This window comes from Lepidochelys kempii, chromosome 2 (genome assembly GCF_965140265.1).
Source record: "Lepidochelys kempii isolate rLepKem1 chromosome 2, rLepKem1.hap2, whole genome shotgun sequence".
In the NCBI taxonomy this organism is placed as follows: domain Eukaryota; kingdom Metazoa; phylum Chordata; order Testudines; family Cheloniidae; genus Lepidochelys; species Lepidochelys kempii.
This window is the reverse complement of record NC_133257.1, coordinates 210040085-210063866: the sequence shown is the minus strand read 5'-3', so window position 1 is coordinate 210063866 and position 23782 is coordinate 210040085. Positions and strand designations below refer to the sequence as shown.

Below are 23782 nucleotides of genomic sequence, written 5' to 3'. Positions count from 1 at the left end.
AATTTACTATAATGGTGAAATGTTTGTGAAATGTTTTCAAGAACAACTTAATGGCAAAAGGCCCCCCCATGCATTGCATGAGCAAACATCCGAAGACCCTTTCTAATGGTTTAGGTTAGGGGTTTGCCTGTATGTCAATGGCCAAAACAAAAACTTTTCCCATACCGCTTAGCACGATTTTTATCAGCTGGCAGGCTGCCACTCTCTAAGTGAAGTGGCTTTAGCACAGTACTGTCGTTTGTGAAGTGTTTTGGAATTCTCAAGGATGAAAGTGTGTGCGGTTTATATTTTTTAGTATCTATATAGATATATATGCATGCCTGTTGTCAAAATTTCAGCAGTGAAGATAAGTCTGATTTCAACACTTGTGGAAGGGATTAAGTAGGAAAACTTACTGTTAGGTTTTTTAGGAGTCTGAGTGGAGGCACAAAGGTTACCTCCAAAGGGTGTCTATTTGTATTGTGTCTATTTCAGTTAACAGGAACTTTTTTGATTAGAGCGAGTAATAACAACAGTAGGGAAGAAAGGTAACAAATGAACACCACCTGGTACTAACTAATAAGGTGAACCAACTGCATTTCAACATGGCTACACAGCTCTGTACTTATGTAAAGCAGCAGAGAAGTCAGTTTTTTGCAGTGGCAATACCTATTTTGGCCACAAAGCTCTTCCACATCCCATCTTTTATAGCTAAAAAACACCTTTAACTGTCTCTAATGGACATAAGGAATCTTAAAATTCTGTTTAAAATTGTCTGCATGCGCATGCCTAAGTGTGTAGCCATTATGACAATGCACTGGAAACGCCAATCTCAAAAGTGTTACTAAGTTACATTTAAACACATAGTTAGAATTCATTGATTGGTATTTTCATTTATAGCCTCACATTTTTCAGATTTCAGCTGTAATTTAACAACTTGTTTCCTCTCTCCCACCCTGCCCCCAAAAGCCAATTTTTACAGTTTTGGTTCAAATGACACTATTTAGGTCTACTCATTTGATGCCAAAGGAATTAATACATCTAACTGCCAAGAACATGGGATGAGACAGAAAAAAACAAAACAAAACAAAAAAACACCTAACCCTGAAGGGTCACTGTAGTTTTTGGCATGCTAGATAGCAATTAATATTTTTGAAGTGTTTTGGAATTCTTGAGGATGAAAGGTGTGTGTGGGGTTTATATTTTTCAGTATCTATATAGATATATATGCTTGCCTGTTGTCAAAATTTCAGCAGTGAAGACAAAACAAAAACGTTATAAAAACAAAACTGAACAAAAATGTACTTAAAGCTACTATAGATTTGTTAGTCTGCATCTAAGACTTTAAGATGCACTAGACAAGTGCTGCCAGAGCTTTTATCCCATTTGCTTTCAATTTTCTTTTTCTTTCTTCCTTAAATAATACAACTTTTAACCTTATACAAGACATTCAATTTTCCTACATATTTTTCTATTTATGGTTGGAGACAGAACAGCCCCTACATACCTATTTTTAAATAGAACTATAAGGACTGATAATGCAAGAAATTATTTTGCCTTTAGGCAGATTATTTACAGGAAAACCAAGTCAATAGCAACAATAATAAAAAGCCAGCCACAATTTGATGAATAGATGGTGGACTCAAAAAGAAAAGGAGGACTTGTGGCACCTTAGAGACTAACCAATTTATTAGAGCATAAGCTTTCGTGAGCTACAGCTCAGATCAAGATATCTGTCTCCCACAGGACAGACTGATTAAGAGAGCTTTAAGCTAGGTATTCAGGGAAGATGGTTGGGAGATATAATCTCCATGCCTCATTCTAATATTGAGCTAAAGGAAAATCATGTAAAAGACAATGAACAGCAATGAAAAAAAGAACAGAGGGTGGAAGAATGGATAACAAGAAGAAAGATCGTGTCAATACCACTGACAGTAACAGTCAGACAGGCAACAGTGGCAGTAAAATGACAGACTAATCAGGTGAGGAATCTGGGTGAAGGCAAAAAGGAACAACTGAGATGGCTGTACACCACTGCAAGGAAATGGAGGAACTAGAACTACTGATACAGGAAGTGAGACCACATATTATAGGAATAATGGAAACAGTGGAATAGTCGTCATGACTGGACTACAGGTATTAAAGGGCATGTGCTGTTCAGGAAAGACAGCTAAGAACAATGATATTTTTCTTCAGTAGAAGTTACATATAAATGTGACCATTATAATGAAGACTATTCGCTAGATTTTCAGTGTCAATAGAGAGACTGGGGTAATATTTCTAAGCCTGTTAAACAATATGCAGATCTTTCTCAAAAGACAGATTTTATTTATAGCACAGCAGTAAGTTATATTTTATAGTGAACTTGGTGTGGACAGGCTTACTTCAATGCAAATTTTCCACATTAGGTAACAATGCATTTTATCAAGAGATTGATTACTCCTGAAAAGCAAATTTTAAAATTAGACTAAAAGATTATAAATTGTAAGAGTCCAGACCATTGAGATATGATAAAAATCTAATATTAAATAAGTCCTTATCCTTTCTATCTATACTCTATACAACTGCCATTTACATATGCTTATTTTCTTCAAGAATTGGAAAAACTATTTTTTAATCATTTAAAAAAACTCTGCTGAAACATTAGTAATAAACAGTATATTATTTTGTGTTTGAATGCATTTTTCTATTAAATCTACAGCCACTGCTCCAGGATGTGTCACTCAACTCCTCCTCCCATGCTCCTGCTTTACAGTCTTCCATTTTGTGTGTGTATGATGACGAGGAGGGGACGATGGGTGGGCATACACGTCACAGTATTAGGAAATAAGTCAAATTTCAATACTCAGGTTGGTGGCTCAAATTTAAGCATTCCATGTGAGATCAGTACATCAGCCTCATAAAAGGCAGTAACTAGCTGTTGTCAGAATTAGCGAAAGTACTTTCCAGTCCTTTATGTCATGAAATCAGAATTTACACAGCAGTATCACCAGATCCATAGGGAGCATATCTAACCCTCAGCCAGTCCACAGATTTTAATGCTGAATAGGCTTTATGCTGTCAACAACTTCTCCAATTGCAAATACTTTCTAAAATTAAATAAGAACATTTTTGAAATTTCATCCTGAGCCAACTGAGTTATGTAGCATAATTATTTTAAACTACACAGCTTTTCAGATGCCCTTGTATATCTCCATATGGATTTCCCAGTTTTTGGGATTAAGTGGTTTAACACATTTTTCTCCACTGTCTTTCTCATCTTAGTTTTGCAGTTGTGTCTAATTCCAGGTTTCAGAGTAGCAGCCGTGTTAGTCTGTATCCGCAAAAAGAACAGGAGTACTTGTGGCACCTTAGAGGCTAACAAATGCATTGGGAGCATAAGCTTTCGTGGGCTACTTATTCCAATAAGTCATTACATTAAAAAAAATCAACCGTCTATTTTGTTTTTTGTCATAAGTCCACACTTCTCCAACTAAACTACTGTACTTGGATGCTCCCAGAAGTTAGTGAAGGTTAGTCTGTACTAGAAGACATCATAATACTGTACTTCCATTCTAAGAGTTCAAATTATTCCAAAATGTCTCCAGAGAACAGATCTTTCAGATTTTAATTGCATTTTCTTTTCAGCTTATATGTTGAAAGTTTTCATAAGAGGGTGTTCTATCTCCAGGTACCTAACTATTGGTATTAGGAAGTTTGAGATGTCAGAAGTCACTCCATTTTCACAGAATCAAAGCCTGTGCTTTTCAGTGTAAAGTGTTCATTGTGTAATGCATTTGACATCAGCAGCTAATAGCTGTAAACATCAGGAAATCCCCATCCTCTTGGATTTCTGCATAGAGGAAATTTTACTGGATAGTCAAAGCCATTTTCCTCAAACAAATATAAAAGTATTTCACTGAAGCTCTTAGAACTATTTATCAGAATCTATATGTTACAGCCACCAGCAATAACAAGATTTGGGGTAAATAGCACATTTTGATTAACTTAGTCCACACACCCAGCCCATAAATGGTCTGTAGCAAAGAAAGAATTTTCTTGAGATAGCAGCTTGTAAGAGTGTGTGATTTGTATTCCAAATATTTTTATACTGTGCAGTCCATCTAAATTCCTATTTTCTGCACCAAGACATCTAGCTTGTCAGTGTTTCTACTAAACAATAAACTAATCTCAAAACTCCTTTAGTTTTTAAAAACTGATATCAAGTTTCAGCTGAGACTAACTTTGTATTCATGTCATGAACAGGGATTCTCTGCATATCCTAGTAAGAGCCCCCAGACTAATTAAACAAGAGATGATGAATTCTAACAATATAGTCAGTAGAGTAGCCTTCACAAGCCCTCCCCCTTCTTGCCACCAACTTGGATGTTCACCCTCGTTCAGACTATCCTCTCTCCACAACACACGTCCCTAAAGGGCATTCCAATTTTCTCTCCCCGCCTTCAGTGTCTCTGCTGACTTACCACATCTTGTCATTCCCACCTTCAGTGTCTCTGCTGACTTACCACATCTGCAAGTAGTTCATAAAACAGCAACCACCGCCTGCTACTCCCATGGGTGGGGCAGGTGGCTGCCTCCTCACATGTTGCTTCCATGGCTAAATAGTCCAGGGGCAGTTGGCAGAGTGAGAGGAAGCTGGTAGACAGATGGATACGCAGTTTCAAAGCAGCTGCTATCCATCCCCACCCCGCCGCACCACAAGAGAGAGAGACTTCATGATAGTAAAGGATAAGAGGTAGCAAGGTAGGAGATATATCACATCCAATCCCTGGCTGCTGTTCTTGTTCTTACCTTCTACCCACAGGCCAGGAAAAAGTGAGGCAGCCCTTGGAGCCCCACTATTCCAAGTATGATGGCAATATCTTTTTCAGGATTCTCTGGTCTATGAGTGTCTAATCACTGCAGGAGCTGTTGGTTCAAGATTTATGTCCAAAACCCAAATCTTATCCAGCTCCTCAGAAGAAATTCATCGGGAATTAATAAGTCAGTTCCCACTGCAACACAAGAGTTACTTCACAGTATTTTGATCTTTATAATGAGTTTGTCTACATCAAATTTGGAGAATGGTTCAAGCAAGTCTTTCCTCCACCCAGAAAAGTACACCCTGACCCCTTAGAAAAAGGAGCAGCTGTAACGTTTGAGGGTTTTTTCCCCCCCAGTCTATATATTACATTTAATGGCCTGTTAAGAAAGCCTGTCCGGCCTGGATTTATGATTCAGGAAGAAATTCCTGCTGTCCAATAGTCAGGGTTTTTGCTAGAATTTTTATAAACAACATTTTGGAAATGAGGTAGACTGAAACTGGTATAATACACAGAGCCTTTTCCATCTATAACCCCCCAAAAGCCTTGTCAGTCATTGAACAGATATTGCAGATTCACTTTTGGCATACTGGAAATGTCTAGTGACAGGATATTAGGGACACCCAATCATTTTTGGCTGAAAAGTTTTGGCTACACAAGTTTATTCCAGGAGTGCAATTTTTCCCGTTAAACCATTTGGTGCCACCATCCAAAGTCTTAGATTGTAGTTCCCTCCCTGAATCAAATGGAATCTTGGCAAGAACTTATTTTTTTGTAAAAGAGCCCTTATTTTTTTCCCAGAGGTTACCATCATTCCTTGCTTGGGTCACACTAGTTGCTTAGAATGAGATTAATATTATGCTTTTCTCTATTAACGGTCACACCATCTCTCTTCATAAGTGAATAGCTTTTTCTATGTTTCATGGGAGTTTGTGTCTCTACTAACACTATCAAACCTCTTGCCTTACTGTTATCTGCTGCAGCAAATACTTGTCCCACCCAATGTCTCTTGAACTTCGCCATCTGTATGAAGCATGATCCCTGCAAGAAGGCAATATCAAAGCATGATTTTTGTAAAGACTGCAAGACCTTTATCTTTGCTGGATAGTCAGCATCTTTAAAATGCATGAAATAAGACTTGTTAGTATTGGCCCATTATAATCCATGTTTTTATTCTGTATTATCAAAAGCAATAAGTAGAAGACACCAGGAGAGAGTTAAATTTGCCTTCAATTTCTCTCAGAAAGAAGCAACAACAGATCCACTGTCTTCGCTCTATGCTTCCCTGTATCAATGAGTTTGAATTACCAACACCAAAGCCACACAGAGGAGCAAGATTAAAGACAGACTGACAACTGGCTAAATCATGTTCAGAGATGGTTTCTTGATTAAAAGGCTGTGCTGCCATTTGCTTGAGAGTTGCTGGCCCCTTACTGATTTCAAGGAGATTCTGACAAGTCTGAGGCAGCAGCAGATCCTGCCTTACTTTCTTCCGCTAATTAGAAAGGGCCAGTAGCCATTTCACACACTGTAGGTTGATATACTTCCTTGTACTCCTATGATTTCAGTTAGTAATAACTATTGGAATTTATCTAAGCACTTGTATTCTCCAGCACTGGCTCTGACCCATAAACAGCCATCCCTTAGGACCACTGCACTCAGCCCGTTTTCACTGATACTTTTAAATTTTTCATGAAGAGATTGATGTAAATACTACCACAGTGGGCATTATTGTACGTCAAGGTAAATAAGCGAGAGTTTTGTAGATTACCTACAAATTTGGATGTTATCATTTTTTAAAAAATCAGCACTTATCCAAGATCACTAGGTCATATACCATTTTTTAAACAGTCTTGTAGTAATTTAGTTATTATACTGCCTATATAATAATGATGCCTATCATAGTAATACCAACACTGAGCCCATCCCAAAACAGTCAAAACATCAATTAAAGATAAAGAATGACCATATTATATAAGAGCCAATATTAATGATCTTCACCGGCTTTCAACCCAAGGTGGTAGTTACAAGGCCTTAGGCACAGCAAGCGAACATGAGCACTGATCTGTGCTGGATTTGTTCTTCCTTCTCAGACTGGAAAAGTAGAGTGCAGATAATGGACTACCGCAAAAACAGAAGCCTTAACGTGCTGTTTTCTGCCAGCCCAGACTGGGCATGATTAAAGACCTCTGATTAAGTTATTTTTTAAGCTTCTATTCATGCATAATGATAATAATTATTAATACCATTGTAACATGACCATCTTCTCCCACTCTACACCCTGCCCAGCTTTCTTTGAACATTTTGCATGAAGGTTCTATAGGGAGAACATTACCTGCTTTAAATTAGTTTGGTTATTACAACTAATAATTGCTTCATTCTGGACACAAATGTGGGATACACTAACAGATATTTGATATACTAATGCTTCAAGTTAAATAAATGGTATGTGTAACTTCTTTAGCTACAGATTCAAGAATTTTGTACAGTCCTACATTTTAAAATAAAACCAAAAATTTTGAAGAACTGAATAGCTGAGGAGAGAAACAGAAAATGTTCACTCAGAGCTACAGCAAGGAAATCTGTATTTCCCAGTTAGAAAAAAGGAATCTGTTACTGGCAATTATGTCTCAGTATATAATAGCTAGACATAAGCTAACTCAATAGCACAATGGCTCAAACATCCAACTGGGCAATACTCAATACAGAACCAAGTGAGCTGCTAAGACTGCTCTGTTCGTACTCTTCAGAGAAAGATCCAATATATTGGATTTTTAAAGAGAGACTAGTATATAGCAGCTTTCACTCACTAACCAGAGACATTTTGGTTAAGATTAAAATTAAATAGAAAATGTGTGCATTACTCTAAGAATTTCAACTTTTAAAAAAAAATAGCTCTAATAACAAAAGCATAACATTTGATGTGTGCAGTGTGTTTCTTACCATGTCTCTTCCATCTGTGCCCCCGAATAGACATGCTAGTCACAGCATTTCTTGATATTCTAGATGAAGTGGGCGTAATTTCAACCTGAATACATCTTGTACCTTCTTTACTAGATTTCATGGCACCTTGAGGCAGTGATGCCTTTATTGCATTAGCAACCTAGGGAGGAAAAATGTGGGTGAAGTTCTTATCAAGATTTGAATTCTAACAGAAGTATTATTTACAGTAATTAGAATATTTTTACAACTCTGGAAAAAATATAATACCACATGCAATCTGAGATCAGCTATGATTATATGATTCAAAGTAATTATCAAAGATTAGACTAAAATCTGTTAGCAATTATGCCTTTATTTCCTGTTGGTTTGGAGTCTTAAATCAAGCAACCAGCACAATGCTTTAAACAGCTGCTTTGATGGTAGTCCCCATTTAAAACAATGACTACTTACCACATGCTTCATGGTGCTTTTGTGCCTCCCCCAAGGCTTTAAATTCTACTTTTCCATTGTTTGAGTGCATAAAATAAACAACTTTTTTTTTGGGGGGGGGGGGGGGGATGGGGGTGAAGGAGTATTAAAAATGCATGCTTCCAAACATCTTTAGCATAGGTAGGACACAGATGATTCCTTGTGGGCCTATGGTTCATTGGTTCATTATAATGCTGCATCACCAGCATGATTTACAGTTTAGTTACTTTGTATCTAGATTTGTATAAAAAATCCCAACATAATACCTACCAGCAGTGGTTCTGGATACAACTCCAGCTGAGCTCTATATAAAATGTCATCCATTGCTTTACGAGCTAGATCCCATTCTCCATTATAACTAGAAAAATTATAATTTAGTATGATTACAAAGTTTTATAAACTGCACCCTCATTTTTATCTTAAGTAAAAGCCGAGTGTCTCTCCTTGGTCACATTACCTTCAAACATTAACAATAACCTTATTCAGAAATCAGTTCAGGTGAGTCATTAAACTTACTATTAATAAGAACAAAACGTACAGGGAGACAATTCTCTTATAAACAGATAGTTTTTACTTTTTAATTAAAGAAAAAGAAATGCAAGTTTAAAAGCAGTTTGTTTATAATCAATAACTTACACTCCTGAGTGGTTTAATTTTAGGTAAACGTTCAACAATTTATTGCATTTTAGTCATGGAATTTCAATAGAAGTTGCATAGCTAGTATGCTGTCTGCTGTTCCACATTTTGAATATTTACTAATGTTGTGAACAAGTCTATGAGATCAGTTATTTCAGTTAATACAACAACATCAAAATTTAGTTAGTTTTACCTTGGAACATTAGTGGATGATAAGAGTGTTGAAGACAAGAGAAGCAATAATGTGGATGTGGCAAGAAAAATTTAAGATTGAAATAAATTTTCCAAAACTGGAACCACATGTGTCATTTCTAAGCATGAACACATATGTGAGTAAGAATGGATATGGGATGAATAGATACACTAGTTGCAAATGGTTATTAAAAATATTCTGATATTAGTTAAATTTACCAAGTGGAATTTTCCTTCTCAAATTGCATGCTTCCTTGCAGCTTACAGAATTATCCCATTAGGAGAATATTAGGAGAACATAATCCTAAACATAATTCTGCCAATCATGAATTAACAGGTACAAAAGAACATCTGTGCTAGAGAGAATACACAAGTTAAGCTGTCCTATGTATATGGTAAACTTACAAGGCATAGTAAATCCCAGTTAGCATTTGCACCATGAATTCAGAAGAAACTGGAATCCTGCTATTTACTCCTTTGTATTTTCTTACTTGTTGCCGAGGATATCCACAGACACAGATTCTAGAGAAACCATGCATTTGGCATTAGTACAGCTGTTAATTTAGATGACTCCTTATCTAAAATATTACAAAGCTAAGAAGAGTTTACTATATGCCACAGCTAGAAGTGGAAACCACAAAGCGAACCCATCCAGCAATCAATTTTTCTGAACCAGATCACACTTATGTATCCATTTTGAAAAATGTGTGTCAAATAAGTGTTCAAAATGCCCTCTACTGGTGGAGTATGAGTCCTTCATACTTCATTTACACACAAAAGAAATGTAAGTCACTCATCCTACAAGCATATAGCAACGAAATACAGAAGTATCAGATTACTCATTGTACTATACTTCTCAAACACGCACACACTAGTGAATCTACCATATGTTGCTCCTCATAAAATGAAAATTATCTTTGCCAGTATTACAGCATATTACATGCTCTACATTTACAAAATTAATCTAAAAATGGTAAAAATCTGTTCTGCTTTGATGCAAGTTTTCAATTAGATTCCATCACAGATTGTAACATATGTGGCTTTTGTAGATCAAAAATGACAAACTTGACACACATAGTAAATCACGGAATATACATGAATAGACTTTTTTCAAAAACTAAAAGAACATAATGTAATTTAATTGCAGTATTTTAATCAAGTTTTGTTATGTCGTCTTCCTCAAGGTGGAGACTGGAAGATATTAAAGATCAGAAACTAATTTTGAACTGGTTTCAGAGTAACAGCCGTGTTAGTCTGTATTCGCAAAAAGAAAAGGAGTACTTGTGGCACCTTAGAGACTAACCAATTTATTTGAGCATAAGCTTTCGTGAGCTACAGCTCACTTCATCGGATCCTTTAATTTTGAACTGTTATAATGAAATACTCTCTTAGCAGATACTTTATCCTTGTAACACTCCCCTGGTTTCTGTTTGCAGTTTACAGTAACTAGTACATGCATCTGACTTTTTCTGCCATAAACATAAGAAATGACTCTGAGACTGAGTCCAAAGATCTTCTACTGAACAGTGCCTTCAGGTGCCAATAGTTCTTCATAGTTAGGAGGTCCTATGTTTTAATCCTGGTTCTGCCATTGACTTGCTGGGCATTTTTGGACATATCACTTCATCTCTCTGTGCCTCATTCTGCCACCCAGTCTTTGTCATACCTATTTAAAATTGTAAATTCTTTAGATGAAGAACTTCTCTCTCTGTATGTGATTGGGTTTCGAGGCACTACTGTCGTACAACTTTTGACTGAATGTTTCCTCTCAATCCTTTGAATCTTTTTACTACACCTCCACAATTTCTATCTTATTCTTGTAATGCCATCCCTTCTTTACAAATCTCTATTCCTCAGACATCAATATTTTCCTCCTGTTATAATTTATTCCATGTTTAAATAAAAATAATTCTAACACCAGGCTCCCAAACACGGTCCATGGATATCTGCTTTATCTGCAGATATTGACAGATTTGCAGGACTCTCGATATAAAATTTGGGTCCACATTCATCCACGATCCACAAACATGGTCCGTGGATATCCACAGATTTGCGGGGCTCTGATTATGTGGTAAGAGTGATGGCATGCTGCATGAATTTTTATAGGCCTCCTACATGTCTGAAGAGGATTTTTGATGGTCTTGTTGGGGAATGAAGCTAATTTTACATTTAGTTATCCTTAAGTATGTGGTCTCATGCCCCAAGTCTGTCTTGACAGTGGTGATTACGAGCATTCATTTTGATGTATAAGTGATCTGAGCAGCATCTGGATCCACAGAGTTTATATTTGGATTTTATGTGATTTAACAGATAGTCAATGAAGGGAAACATTCAGAATATGAACCCATAAAATAAACTGCATTTCTGAGTTCATCAACCATTCATGAGTTTTATTTCATGCTTCACAAAATAACAGAGTCTTCTCATCTGAAGGGTATTTTAGAGAACATTAGATCCAACTGGCTGTGTTTTTCTGCATGTCTTCATCACTAGTAAACTTGACCCAACCAAGGTCTATAATCCAATTACAGTTAAACTAGTACACTGTAATACACATATGTTGGGTCAACCTTACTGGTGATGATGCTAAGTAGCAAAGCACGCAACTTAGCCTTTAGATTCCAGGTGATTTAGCAAATAGAAAAAAAAAACACAAATATTTTTCCTTAAAGTGCTCAGCCATGGTGAAAAACAGTGCCAGGTTTAGCTATGCAGTTTGATCTTACACATTCTACTTTTGGACAAATGCTGACTAGAAAAATTCCAACAGGCAGTAATACAAATGTTGTTAAAATGTGTTAATGGATTCCAAAAAAAAATCCCACTTTTATAGTCCTTTCTATTTTCATCTTTGCAGGGCATAAACTAGAGTATTTTTCTGGTAACAAAAAAGTTTTCTTAACCAAGAAAGTCTTGCCTCTGATACTGAATGTCTAGATAGATGGCAATAAGGATAAGAGATGTGAAATTAGGAAAACTGAACTTTTCTTGTATATTTAAGGGTGTTTTCCGAGTCTCTATAGTTTATGAAATAGAAGAGTTTGTCGGCTATAAGATAATCGGGGATTGGAGAAAAGGATTATGGAGTTGTTTTGTGGACTAAGTTATATGAGTATGCTAGCTAGAGTTTCCACATTAGTGCTTTCAGTCACTACAGCATAGACATTTGTCATTTCTTCTGGATCCATTTTTCCATCTCCTCTTTTTTTCCAGAAACTGAGTTTTCTTGGTTTCAGAGTAGCAGCTGTGTTAGTCTGAATCCGCAAAAAGAAAAGGAGGACTTGTGAAGTGAGCTGTAGCTCACGAAAGCTTATGCTCAAATAAATTTGTTAGTCTCTTAAGGTGCCACAAGTCCTCCTTTTCTTTTTGAGTTTCCTTGGTAACCATGCTTGCTCTATTCTGCATCAGGCACTTCCTCACATCACTCACTCTGGCTTTCCATGTTCTTTTAAGGTTGCAAAGTCAAGCACTCAGAAGTTAGGAAATGGCTGAATTTAGGCTGCCCTGAAACTTTAATTTGGTCCCTCATGTGTATAAATTAAAAACAGTCTAATTACATGATCCTGCTTCGTTCAGTGCACAGGGAATGAAGCAGCTGTTCAACATTTTTACCATCATCCAGTCAATGGCCAGTCTCCTTCTTACTGCACGCCTGCCAAAGCCTGCAAAGAATGGTGAATACTTGGGAAGATGGGCTACTGAGATCATACGCTGGGCCTGGAAGAGGGGTTTGTTAGAAGAGCCTTACCCAGCTTCTCTCCTCTCCTGCTCCTGGAGTTTCATATGCAGTGTGTTTTGCAGCTGCAGGAGAGACATGGGCCTTCCCTTAGATGAGAACCTGTTACAAAATTTTGGCACTATGCCAAAATAACTTAACCACAACAAGTGACAGAAGGGGGAAATGATTTTCAAAAGTTTGTCTTGGCTAAACCTGAAAGGAATTAAATGGGACAAAGCAGAAGCACTTCCCTGGTCTTGGTTTATCCCTGCCCAATTTCAAAGGCTTGCAGCAAACAGTGGTATTTGAGCTTCTCAAACAAATGATGCAACCATTTATGACAGAAAAAGTTAGACACCACCTGGGGGTGGTGCTCCCCCTCTAATTAAGAATCTGATTAAAGTAGCCTTGAGCTGTCAGCTCTTGTTTGTTCAACTTATATAAAAATTAGTTCCCAGAAAACCAGATCCTGGTGATGGGTTAAAAAATAACTGTACCACAGAGCACTGCAAAAGCTGTGGAATGTGCTTTAATTAAACTAGCACTCAAACCCAAAGCCAGGAATTCCAGAATGTCTGGAACTCTAGATTGAGAGAGGTCTATTTTCACTCTCTTGCATAAAGAAGAATAAGATCTCTAAATCCCTTAGTAGGTTAGAGAGGTAGGTTGTTTTCAGGAGAGTACCCACAATCTGACAGCTCCCTCTTTCTTAAAGTTTGATTGCCTCATGCCCAGAGAAAAGCCTAAAGCAAGAGGGACTCTGAGGAAATCCTCTGACTCACCGTCTGTTCAGTCCATGGTTTAATCATGGACAGCTTTATTAGATATGGGCACAATGGCCTTAGATCAGTCTGGAGCTAGGAGGATTAACTTCCATGCAAACATGGCAAAGTTCTGCTAGACTGCCTAGAAAAAACCCATATCGAGTCATCTGTTTGCCCCAGACTTCTTAAACTTTCCTGAACTACCTCCTTGCTTTTGTGTTTGTTTTGGAGGTCCATACACAGTCAAAGTTTGTCTCATTTTCTGCATATCTCCTTGTCTACCACAAGATTTCACATTTCCCCAGGCTCACCAGCAAGATACTTTAATCAAACCACTGTACTTTTGATGCTTCCTGCTATCCAATCTGTCAGTAATTCACAGAAGTTATTTATTGCTGCCCCTTTATCTAAGCCCACAATGGTTTCACTGTTGAAAAGGTTTGGACAGTGCAACAAATAAAGTTAGTTAAAAATGAAATCCTCCATCAGATACTTGACTGCCACAGCATACAACCCAGAGTGGTCTATTGCTATAGAGGCTCATGCATAAAATAGTTTTAAATGTACTGCTTCTGACTGCATTCTGTGAATGGTCTGGATCTTCATGTCAACCTTCCTTTGAACAAAAAGAGTTACTCCAGTCAAGTCTGCTTCTTCTGTTGAGCTCCAATTTTGGTATCTCTGCCTTGTCAACAAGCTCTAGTATTTTTGGATGTTCCTATGTATTGGAATTTGAGATATATTGAATGTCTCACCCATGAGGAGGATCTTTTTAATCAGTGACAAACTTTTTAAAGGCCAAATATATTTTCTTGAAATGAGAGAGCTGACAGCTTGGTTTTGAAGGACAGTTCTGTGGAATTTTGATTTAGTTGGTAGGGAGGAACAGTGGACACACCTACCTTTCCCCTCCCCTTCACTGATACCCTGCTCATCATTATAGCATCTCCATGCTTAATTCACACCCTCTCCTTCTAGCAGAGGCTAATGAGGCTATAGAACATTAAGACATATTGGTAGTATTTTACATGGTATCACAGAAGAGGCAGATGAACAAGACAGATTTGGCTAAGATCTTGCTCAAACTACTTGTTTCTGTTGCTGCAGAAACCAAACTAATCTCTGGCTCCCAAATGAAGCCGGCAGAAAAAGCCCCAAAGACTAACATTCATTTCAGAGAGAAAAAAAGTCTCAGTTTTTCTGTGCTAGGAGACTTTCAGTGTTGCCAAAGCTTCTGAGGCATGATAGCTTCATTTCTTTGTGATCTTCCCATAATCTTGCATCTCTGTCAAAACATATCAGGACACTGGCAAGTACTAATTTTTCACCATGACCCACTAACTGCTCAACTCCATGTCTTCTGTATGTTGGTGCAGGGACTGGGCTAGCACATGTGAGTGAGTACTGAAGAACCACTAGTCCTTATGATCAGTTCTTACTTCTGAGGAGGATACAGTGGCCCAGTGACTACACAGGATAGCGCCAGAGTGGTATTTTAGGGTCCCTGATGGTGCTTTTCTGCAGGGACATGCATAACGGCTGGAGTGGTGCTGGTGCTTCTTGCTGCTGCAGAGGTCCCATTTGAAGGTAATGTGTAGGGAAAGGCAATGCCTTTACATCAGGCTGTATGCATTATGGGCACTATGTAGGAGCAAGAGAAATATGGCTGATTGATTGCTTTACTCAATCAGTCTCCTTATCTGAAGGTACAATCTTTTGGTGGTGGACTTTTTTCTCCCCCACAATCCCTCTTTTCCATCAAAATACATTGGCACCTGTTCCTCCCTTTATAGTTCAGGTAGCAGAGTCCTTTAATATTTGGCTGCATTAAACACTGGTTGCAGGGGCAAATACTGGCCTGGAGCTCTTGCAGGTGTCAGCCCTGTGATATACCTGGAGAGGCTAGACAGTCGCACATGAGATCATGAGTCCACAGGCTGGGATTTCAAGAGATGCCACCAACACTCTGAGGCCCAAGACCTATTTCATCTTTGCTCAGGACCCTCTCTGATAGTCCACTTAAAGAGATAGAGTTGAGATCCAGCAAGTCCCCTATATATAAAGATTATGTCACAAGACTTATACTCTATCTGATCTGGAAACTTACGCTTGTTTGCTTTCCTTCAGTGCTTTTCCTAGATCAAGGCCTAGGGACTTAAGACACACTTTAGCATTCAACTAAAACCCATATTGTCCAATAAATGGTTTTAGGGCACATGTGACTAGGGTCCAGGGCTGTGAAATTAGATCATACCCTCTTTAGGGCAGGAAACACATCCAATTTTATTTACACAGCAGACAAAATGGGGTCATAATCCCATAGGGGCCTCTAAGCACCACAGTAGCCTCAGTATATATTCTGTAGCATACCCATACCTAATCTTTTAGTGGATAGATGGTGAGAAAACCACAGACAAGACTGATATCCGTGGAGAGGACAAAGATGGAAACAATCTCCTGTTCTGAAGCAAACCTATAGGATTGAGGTTCATTAGCAGGTTATTGCGGGAAAGTCTGTATTGTCACCATTCATCTTTCACATTTTTCTGGATCTAAAAAAGGCATATTTTGGAGACAAATATAAATGTACAATAACTGCAATGGTTATCACTTTCACTCTGCCTGACACTTTGCATGTTGATTTCAGGATGCATCCAACAAGAAAGAAACCCAAAAGATTTTATCTTTGGATCATCAGAGCAAAAGACAAAAAAAGAGTCATGCTGAGACTCATGTACTCCTACTGGAACCTGCATCTGAGACAGGGAGTAGAGATTATGAAATAAGCTTCAGTGAACAATATGCTTGTTTACCACTCAATAGCAGATGGCTGCTTGGTAAGTCTAGTAGCAGTGTGAGTCTAGGCATATAGAAAGCTAACCAACTATGGTTAAAAGCAGAGGCATTTGGCTACAATGATTGGGATCGTTAGCTTTATTCCAACATCAACTACTTATATGCTTTAATGGGCACGGCTTCCTTAGTATGGATACATCTATTTTATGGAATGATTACCGGTAATACATAAGTAAGCATAAGGCCCTGCTTATAACCAGAAAATAACCAGAAATTTGTTCTGATTTTCAGCTACACTTATTTTTTTTAAAAGGTGTATTAGATTGAAAATAGAAATCTGTGATGTATTGTAATTGCTAAAATCATGAAAGGCTTCCCAATCTAGCCATCCATCTGATGCCAATACCACTCAGAACTCTAAATAGGTACCCTAGGCCAAGTTATTTTCCACAAAAAAAAAAAAGAGCTAAAATGGAGAGAGGGGAGCAGCATTCCTCTGCTACACCGCATCAAAGTAAGATAAAGACAATAAAAACAGAGGCATTCCGCCAGTATTACTAAAGGTATCTAAACAGAAAAACCTAAACAGAGAATTCTGTATATATAATAAAATCAAAGATTAGGTAAATTCACATAATTGATGTGCTGCCAATGTTATCTCTAATCTTGAGTTTGACCTTTGTAAACTGATATTGTAAAGGTTTGTCATGATGAATAGCAACAGCGTTACATTTCCAAATCTCTGATAAAAATAATTAACCTTTCTAGAAAGGCTGTTCAGTGTAACTCAGACTTTTACCTTTATTTGGGCAGATCCTTCAGCAGAACCATATGAACCGGAAACACCTAAGATATCCTGCTGATTCACTTAAAATGAGGAGAAAGGGAAAATTCTTTAAAAAGGGAATCCCACTACCTGTTCCACAGATCCTCCTCAGACTTAGCTCATCAGCAGATCCACATCTACAGACTTAGAATCATAGAATCATAGAATATCAGGGTTGGAAGGGACCCCAGAAGGTCATCTAGTCCAACCCCCTGCTCAAAGCAGGACCAATTCCCAGTTAAATCATAACTTAAACACACTGAACACTTAAACACACTGAAACATATCCTGGACCTCTTGTGCAAACCTCTTCCATTCCCCTGGTTCCCTAAATTGCTTTCAGCCAGGAGATCTTTGGAAAGACTTACAGACTTGGAAGGCAGACTGTATGAGGGACTGAGGGAATTTAAGTCCTGCTATTACGAAGTTCATGTTTATAGTTTTATAAGCATCAAAATGGACCATGATTCAGTACCCAAACTCATAGTGTTTACTCAGGAATGAACTTTGGTTTGCACCTCGCATCTGCAGCCACTCTATTTGGTTAACCTCAAGATAACTATCACAACTTAATGAAGCAGGATAATCAATGCCTCACTTTCCTATGCAACCCTTAACTGCTACACATTTCTGAAACCTCCTCCTCAGGTCTCCAAGATACCATTACTATCTAACAAGATGTCAGGTACGCTTCTCCACGTATAAAAGGATCTGGAGGATGGTGTGGATTGCACTCTCAGCAAATTTGCGGATGATACTAAACTGGGAGGAGTGGTAGATACGCTGGAGGGGAGGGATAGGATACAGAAAGACCTAGACAAATTGGAGGATTGGGCCAAAAGAAATCTGATGAGGTTCAATAAGGATAAGTGCAGGGTCCTGCACTTGGGACGGAAGAACCCAATGCACAGCTACAGACTAGGGACCGAATGGCTAGGCAGCAGTTCTGCGGAAAAGGACCTAGGGGTGACAGTGGACGAGAAGCTGGATATGAGTCAGCAGTGTGCCCTTGTTGCCAAGAAGGCCAATGGCATTTTGGGATGTATAAGTAGGGGCATAGCGAGCAGATCGAGGGACGTGATCGTTCCCCTCTATTCGACATTGGTGAGGCCTCATCTGGAGTACTGTGTCCACTTTTGGGCCCCACACTTCAAGAAGGATGTGGATAAATTGGAGAGAGTCCAGCGAAGGGCAACAAAAATGATTAGGGGACTGGAACACATGAGTTATGAGGAGAGGCTGAGGGAGCTGGGATTGTTTAGCCTGCAGAAGAGAAGAATGAGGGGGGATTTGATAGCTGCTTTCAACTACCTGAAAGGGGGTTCCAAAGAGGATGGCTCTAGACTGTTCTCAATGGTAGCAGATGACAGAACGAGGAGTAATGGTCTCAAGTTGCAGTGGGGGAGGTTTAGATTGGATATTAGGAAAAACTTTTTCACTAAGAGGGTGGTGAAACACTGGAATGCGTTACCTAGGGAGGTGGTAGAATCTCCTTCCTTAGAGGTTTTTAAGGTCAGGCTTGACAAAGCCCTGGCTGGGATGATTTAACTGGGAATTGGTCCTGCTTCGAGCAGGGGGTTGGACAAGATGACCTTCTGGGGTCCCTTCCAACCCTGATATTCTATGATTCTATGATTCTTTACGGTACTTACAAAAAAGAAAAAGCATCCTACTAATCTTATTCCCTCAGGATAAAAAACAAAACAAAAAACACACACAAACCCAAACCTGACAGCAATAGCTGCTCTTTTGAAGCTTGTGTGATGGTGCTTGAGATCTTTGAGTTAGTGACTAGTGGAAAACTGTTGTGTGTTATTGTTTATGGAATTTCAGGATTCTAGTTCTTGTATTTATCTGCATAAGAGTGTCACCCCATCCTTAACACCACCTCACTTCAAAGTTAGCCACAAGACACATTTGCAGGATTTGTGACAGGATGTTTGGATTTTAAGAGAGTCATGTTCTTCACTGCATCTTCTTTACTGGGTTGTATATTTCTTGTGGAAAAAAATGCAGGGCATTTCTTACACTTGAGCAAATATGTCTGAGTTTTCAGGTGAATGACTGATTTAAGGTAAATATAAGGGTAACAAATATATGAAACAGGTTATCCTTAAGCTTAAAAGTAAGATATACTACAAACATTTATAAAATGAGAAACAAGAAATAAAAAATTTCAAAGGACTGATACACATTTGTCACATGTATTTCCACTTTCAATATCATGACAATTGTAAGTTCTTTAGACTTCTCAAATCTTAGTAAAATATTAAGTCAGTCAAGTTCCCAGTTGTATAGCAACAAAACTGTAAAGCATCAAAACTCTGTTTAACAAACTTTGCAATGAGATACTAGTATTAAAGGATACTGACAATTTTTACTCAGTGCTTCAACAAAAAGTTACTACTATAACTAAGATTAGAAAAAAAAAATTCTAGATTGTTTCATTGTTTCCCCTACTGATGAGTCTCATGCAGTAAGAAAGGAAAGAAAAGCCATTTTAAAGTGTAGACAATGTGACTGTAAACCAAAACAATTTACAGGATGTTTCAGGGACTACAGGTGTTCTACATAATGGTAGTATTTTCAGGTATACTACATTACTGTTTTAACCTCTAGTTTAAAACTGCCTGGACTTCATGTTGCCTGTGTCCCTTTAATATAGTCAGCCTAAAGAAAGTTTACCTTGAGCAAATTTGACACAATGATTGAAGAGAAACTGCAGGCATGTAGCTTAAGGCAGCATTATAACACAGCAGGAGGAATGTCAGCACTTCAAACCTAAAGAAAAATTTTTTCAAAATGATCAAAAATGTAAGTTTAAAATATCAACATATTTTTAGTACTTTTCCCTTTTTAAAAGTGACTATAGAGAATAAGTTAACAAATTATGCCATGCACAGGAACCATATAAAAGAGATTCTACTATAAGTAACACAAATTTACAGCATCGTAGAATCACAGAAACGTAGGATTAGAAGGGACATCAAGAAGTCATCTAGTATAGCCCCCTGTGCTAAGGCAGAATCAAGTAAACATAGCGCAATCCTGACAGGTGTTTGTCCAACCTGTTATTAAAAACCTCCAGTGATGAGGATTGCACAGCCTCCCTTGGAAGCCTATTCCAGAGCCTCACTATCCTTATAGTTTGACAGTTTTTCCTAATATCTAATTAGAAACTTCCTTGCTGCAGTTTCCATTACTACTTATCCTATCTTCAGTGGACATGGAGAACAATTGATCACTGTCCTCTTTATACCAGCCCTAAATATATTTAAAGACTTATCAGGTCCTGCATCCATCTTCTATTCTCAAGACTAAACATGACCAGTTTTGTTTTTTTTTAACCTTTCCTCATAGGTCAGGTTTTCTAAATATTTTATAATTTTTGTTGCTCTCCTCCGGACTCTCTCCAGTTTGCCCATATTTTTCCCAAAGGGTGGCACCCAGAATTGGACACTATATTCCAGCTGAGGCCTCACCAGTGCCTCCTGTTTCTTACATACAACACTCCTGTTAATACACCTCAGAATATTAGCCTTTTTCACAACTACAACATATCGTTGATTCACTGAATTTGGGACCTACTATAACCCCCAAATCCTTCTCAGCAGTACTATCAGCTAGCCAGTTATTCCCCATTTTGTAGATGTGCATTTGATTTTTCTTTAAGTGCAGTACTTTGCACTTCTATTAACTGAATTTCATCTTGTTGAATTCAGACTACAGTAGAATCTCAGAGTTACAGACACCTTGGGAATGGAGCTTGTCCGTAACTCTGAAATGTTTGTAACTCTGAACAAAGCGCAGTTCGGGCTCCAGATCCAGCAGCTGACACTCCAGGCCCGGCTTCAGCAGCAGCTGAGCTCCCTACTCAGTGCCGACAGGAGTTTGCAAGCTTGACCCTCTCCTCACCCATACCTGTGTGAAAACAGTGCATCCGGCTTCCAGCCAGGGGAGGGAGGTAAAAACAGCACATCCCCCTCCCAGCTGGGGGAAGGGGAAAGGGTGAAAATGGCGCAGACCCCAGTGCTGCTCCTGCTTTGCTGGCTCCGGCTGCATTTGGCTGGCAGCCCATGTCTTGCAGTAAGTGGCTGCCCCGCACATGGGGGTGGGTGTGGGGCGGGGACAGGCAGCCCAGATGTGCTTATCTTTAAGATGCCACACAGACACAATACAGTATTTGTTCCCCCTCCTGCTGCCTGTTTGGTTACTTCTGGTTTCACATGGTGTCCAGTCGACCAGTCAGTCCATAACTCTGGTGTTCGTTCTTTGAGGTTCTACTGTAATTCTCCAATTTGTCAAGGTCTTTCTGAATCCTGTTCTCCAAGTGTTTGCAACCCCTCCTTGCTTGGCATCATCTACGAGTTTTAGAAACCTACTCACCCCTCCAATATTCAAGTTATTAACAAAAATATTGGGTAGTACCAGACCCAGGACTGACCCTGAAGAACCTCACTAGATACATTCTTCCAGTTTGAAAGCAAACCATTGATAACTACTCTGAGTACAGTCTTTCAACCATTTATGCACCTACCTATGATAATTTAATCTAGACCACATTGCTCTAGTTTTCTTATGAGAATGTCATGTGGGACTGTCAAAAGCCTTACTAAAAATCAAAATATATCACATTTACTGCTTCCCCCCATCCATTAGGCCAGGAACCCTGTTAAAGAAGGAAATTAGATTGGTTTGGCATGACTTGTTCATGACAAATCCATGCTGATTCTTTATAATGCTATTATTTCTCTAGGTGGTTACTAACTGATTTCTTAATAATTTGTTCCAGTATCTTTCCAGGTATCAAAATCAGGGTGACTGGCCTATAATTCCCTAAGTCCTCTTTACTCCCCTTTTAGAAGATAGGTACTATGTTTGCCCTTCTCTAGACCTCTGGAACCTCACCTGTCCTCCATGAATTTGCAAAGTAATTCTTAACAATTCCAAGATTGCTTCAGCTAGTTTCTTAAGTACCCTAGGATGAATTTCATCAGGCCCTGCCAACTTGAATACTTCTAATTCATCTAAATATTCTTTAACACGTTCTTTCCCTATTTTGTTTGCGTTCCTTCCTCCTTGTTAATATTAAGTTTTGACTATCTGGTCACCATTAACCTTTTTAGTGAAGACGGAACCAAAATAAATATCTCAGCCTTCTTGATGTGATCAGTTATTAGCTCTCCTTCCCACTAAGTAGGAGAGCTAAACTTTACTTCATCTTTCTCCTAAAGTATTTAAAGAATCTCTTTCTATTACCTTTTGTGTTCCTTGCTAGGTGTAACTCATTTTGTGCCTTACTCTTTTTGATTTTCTCACATAGTGACTTAGCAACATATATCATTAAAGCTGTAGACAGAAGCAGTTAAATGGTTTAAATCTGCAAGTCAACGTTCTCTTCATGTAGTGAAATACAACACAAGTAGTTATTTGCAAATCTAGATTAAGATGTAATTTTAAAAATATGCCTCATGAAAGTATTTTTAAACACACATGTCTAGCAACTAATTCCTAAGATTCTAAATTATCAAGATACCTACGTACAACTGTAAACTTAGAAAATATTAGATGAAAAAGATGGCAGGATAACACACAACAAAAAATAATGAAGCTGCTTTAACCATTTTTATGGATTTTCATGCAAGATCTTACTACAGTTTTACCTGTTTTGTGCTGTTAACATCTCTCTTTGAGGATGAGGTCCACTGTACACCACCCTGGACAAACCATGTTGGGATAAAGCTCCCTCTGTAAGAGCCATGGAACCAATGCTAGAAGGCTAAAGTAAACAGGTATTTGAATAATGGATTCCAAACATTTGTCCTCATAAAGTCTCATTACAAAGTGGAGTAAAAAAACGACAAAAAAGATGGAAAAGTTGTACCTGTGCATACATTTTGAACCTACATAAATCTATCTGGCTGCTTTCTTATGTTATGTAATATAGCAACTGCCCTGAGATTAGGAGAAAAAGTTAGGAAACAAAGCTATGAAAAAGTTGGCACTAAAAATTGTTTTAAAAACAAGTCAAGCTTAAATGGCCTCATTAGAAGACAATAGCCACAAAAGGTATTGTTTGAAAAGTCAAGTGTGTCATTACATCATCAGGTATAACACATTGCCTTCTTTAACTGGCCTCAGGATAAAAGGAAGTTACACAGTCTATCTGGTAACAACCATGCATTTAAGTAATTTCACTCACTTCATGATACACTGAAGGTTTGGACAAGGATGGAATTGTGAAACTCAGCATTTTACTATGCCCCTGTTTGTCAACTATTTCCTGTAAAACACAAAAGACATCAAGGGTTACGATATTAAAATTTTTATTGTGAAAATCAGAAGAGCTCAGTTAACATGCAAGAAATTTTATATTCTAGGGGAAAATTCTGAATTAGTTAAATATCATTATCTGCTCTAGAATGCAAATAGTCAGCTAGAAGCTTAACATAGCCTTGATACTTTCCCCGAAACTAAGTGTTGTTGGCTATTTTTGAATTCACTTAAAATAAAGACATTTGTTGGTATTTGTTAATTGATACATACTGGACATTGTTAATAGTGTACAAAAGAAATATACATTTCTATAGAGTCTGTTGCAAAATATTTGTCTTGAAATAGATATATAATTCTTTGATTTAACAGTATTATCCATTAT

At 38.1% G+C, this 23782-nt stretch overlaps 1 protein-coding gene across 11 annotated transcripts in view; it reads right to left on the bottom strand.

Moving 5' to 3' along the window:
* Positions 1 to 23782, bottom strand: part of HYCC1 (hyccin PI4KA lipid kinase complex subunit 1) — an 84550-nt gene that overhangs the window by 7794 nt on the left and 52974 nt on the right. For 10 of the 11 annotated variants that reach the window (XM_073333735.1, XM_073333733.1, XM_073333730.1 and 7 more), the window contains 6 exons: positions 23327 to 23407; positions 22788 to 22903; positions 19810 to 19905; positions 9426 to 9542; positions 8463 to 8550; positions 7725 to 7884 (listed from right to left, as the gene is read on the bottom strand). In XM_073333735.1, the coding sequence (XP_073189836.1) occupies positions 7725 to 7884; positions 8463 to 8550; positions 9426 to 9542; positions 19810 to 19905; positions 22788 to 22903; positions 23327 to 23407 (658 nt within the window). The remainder of the gene's footprint in view (positions 1 to 7724; positions 7885 to 8462; positions 8551 to 9425; positions 9543 to 19809; positions 19906 to 22787; positions 22904 to 23326; positions 23408 to 23782) is intronic. The other variant, XM_073333737.1, reaches the window with a different exon arrangement.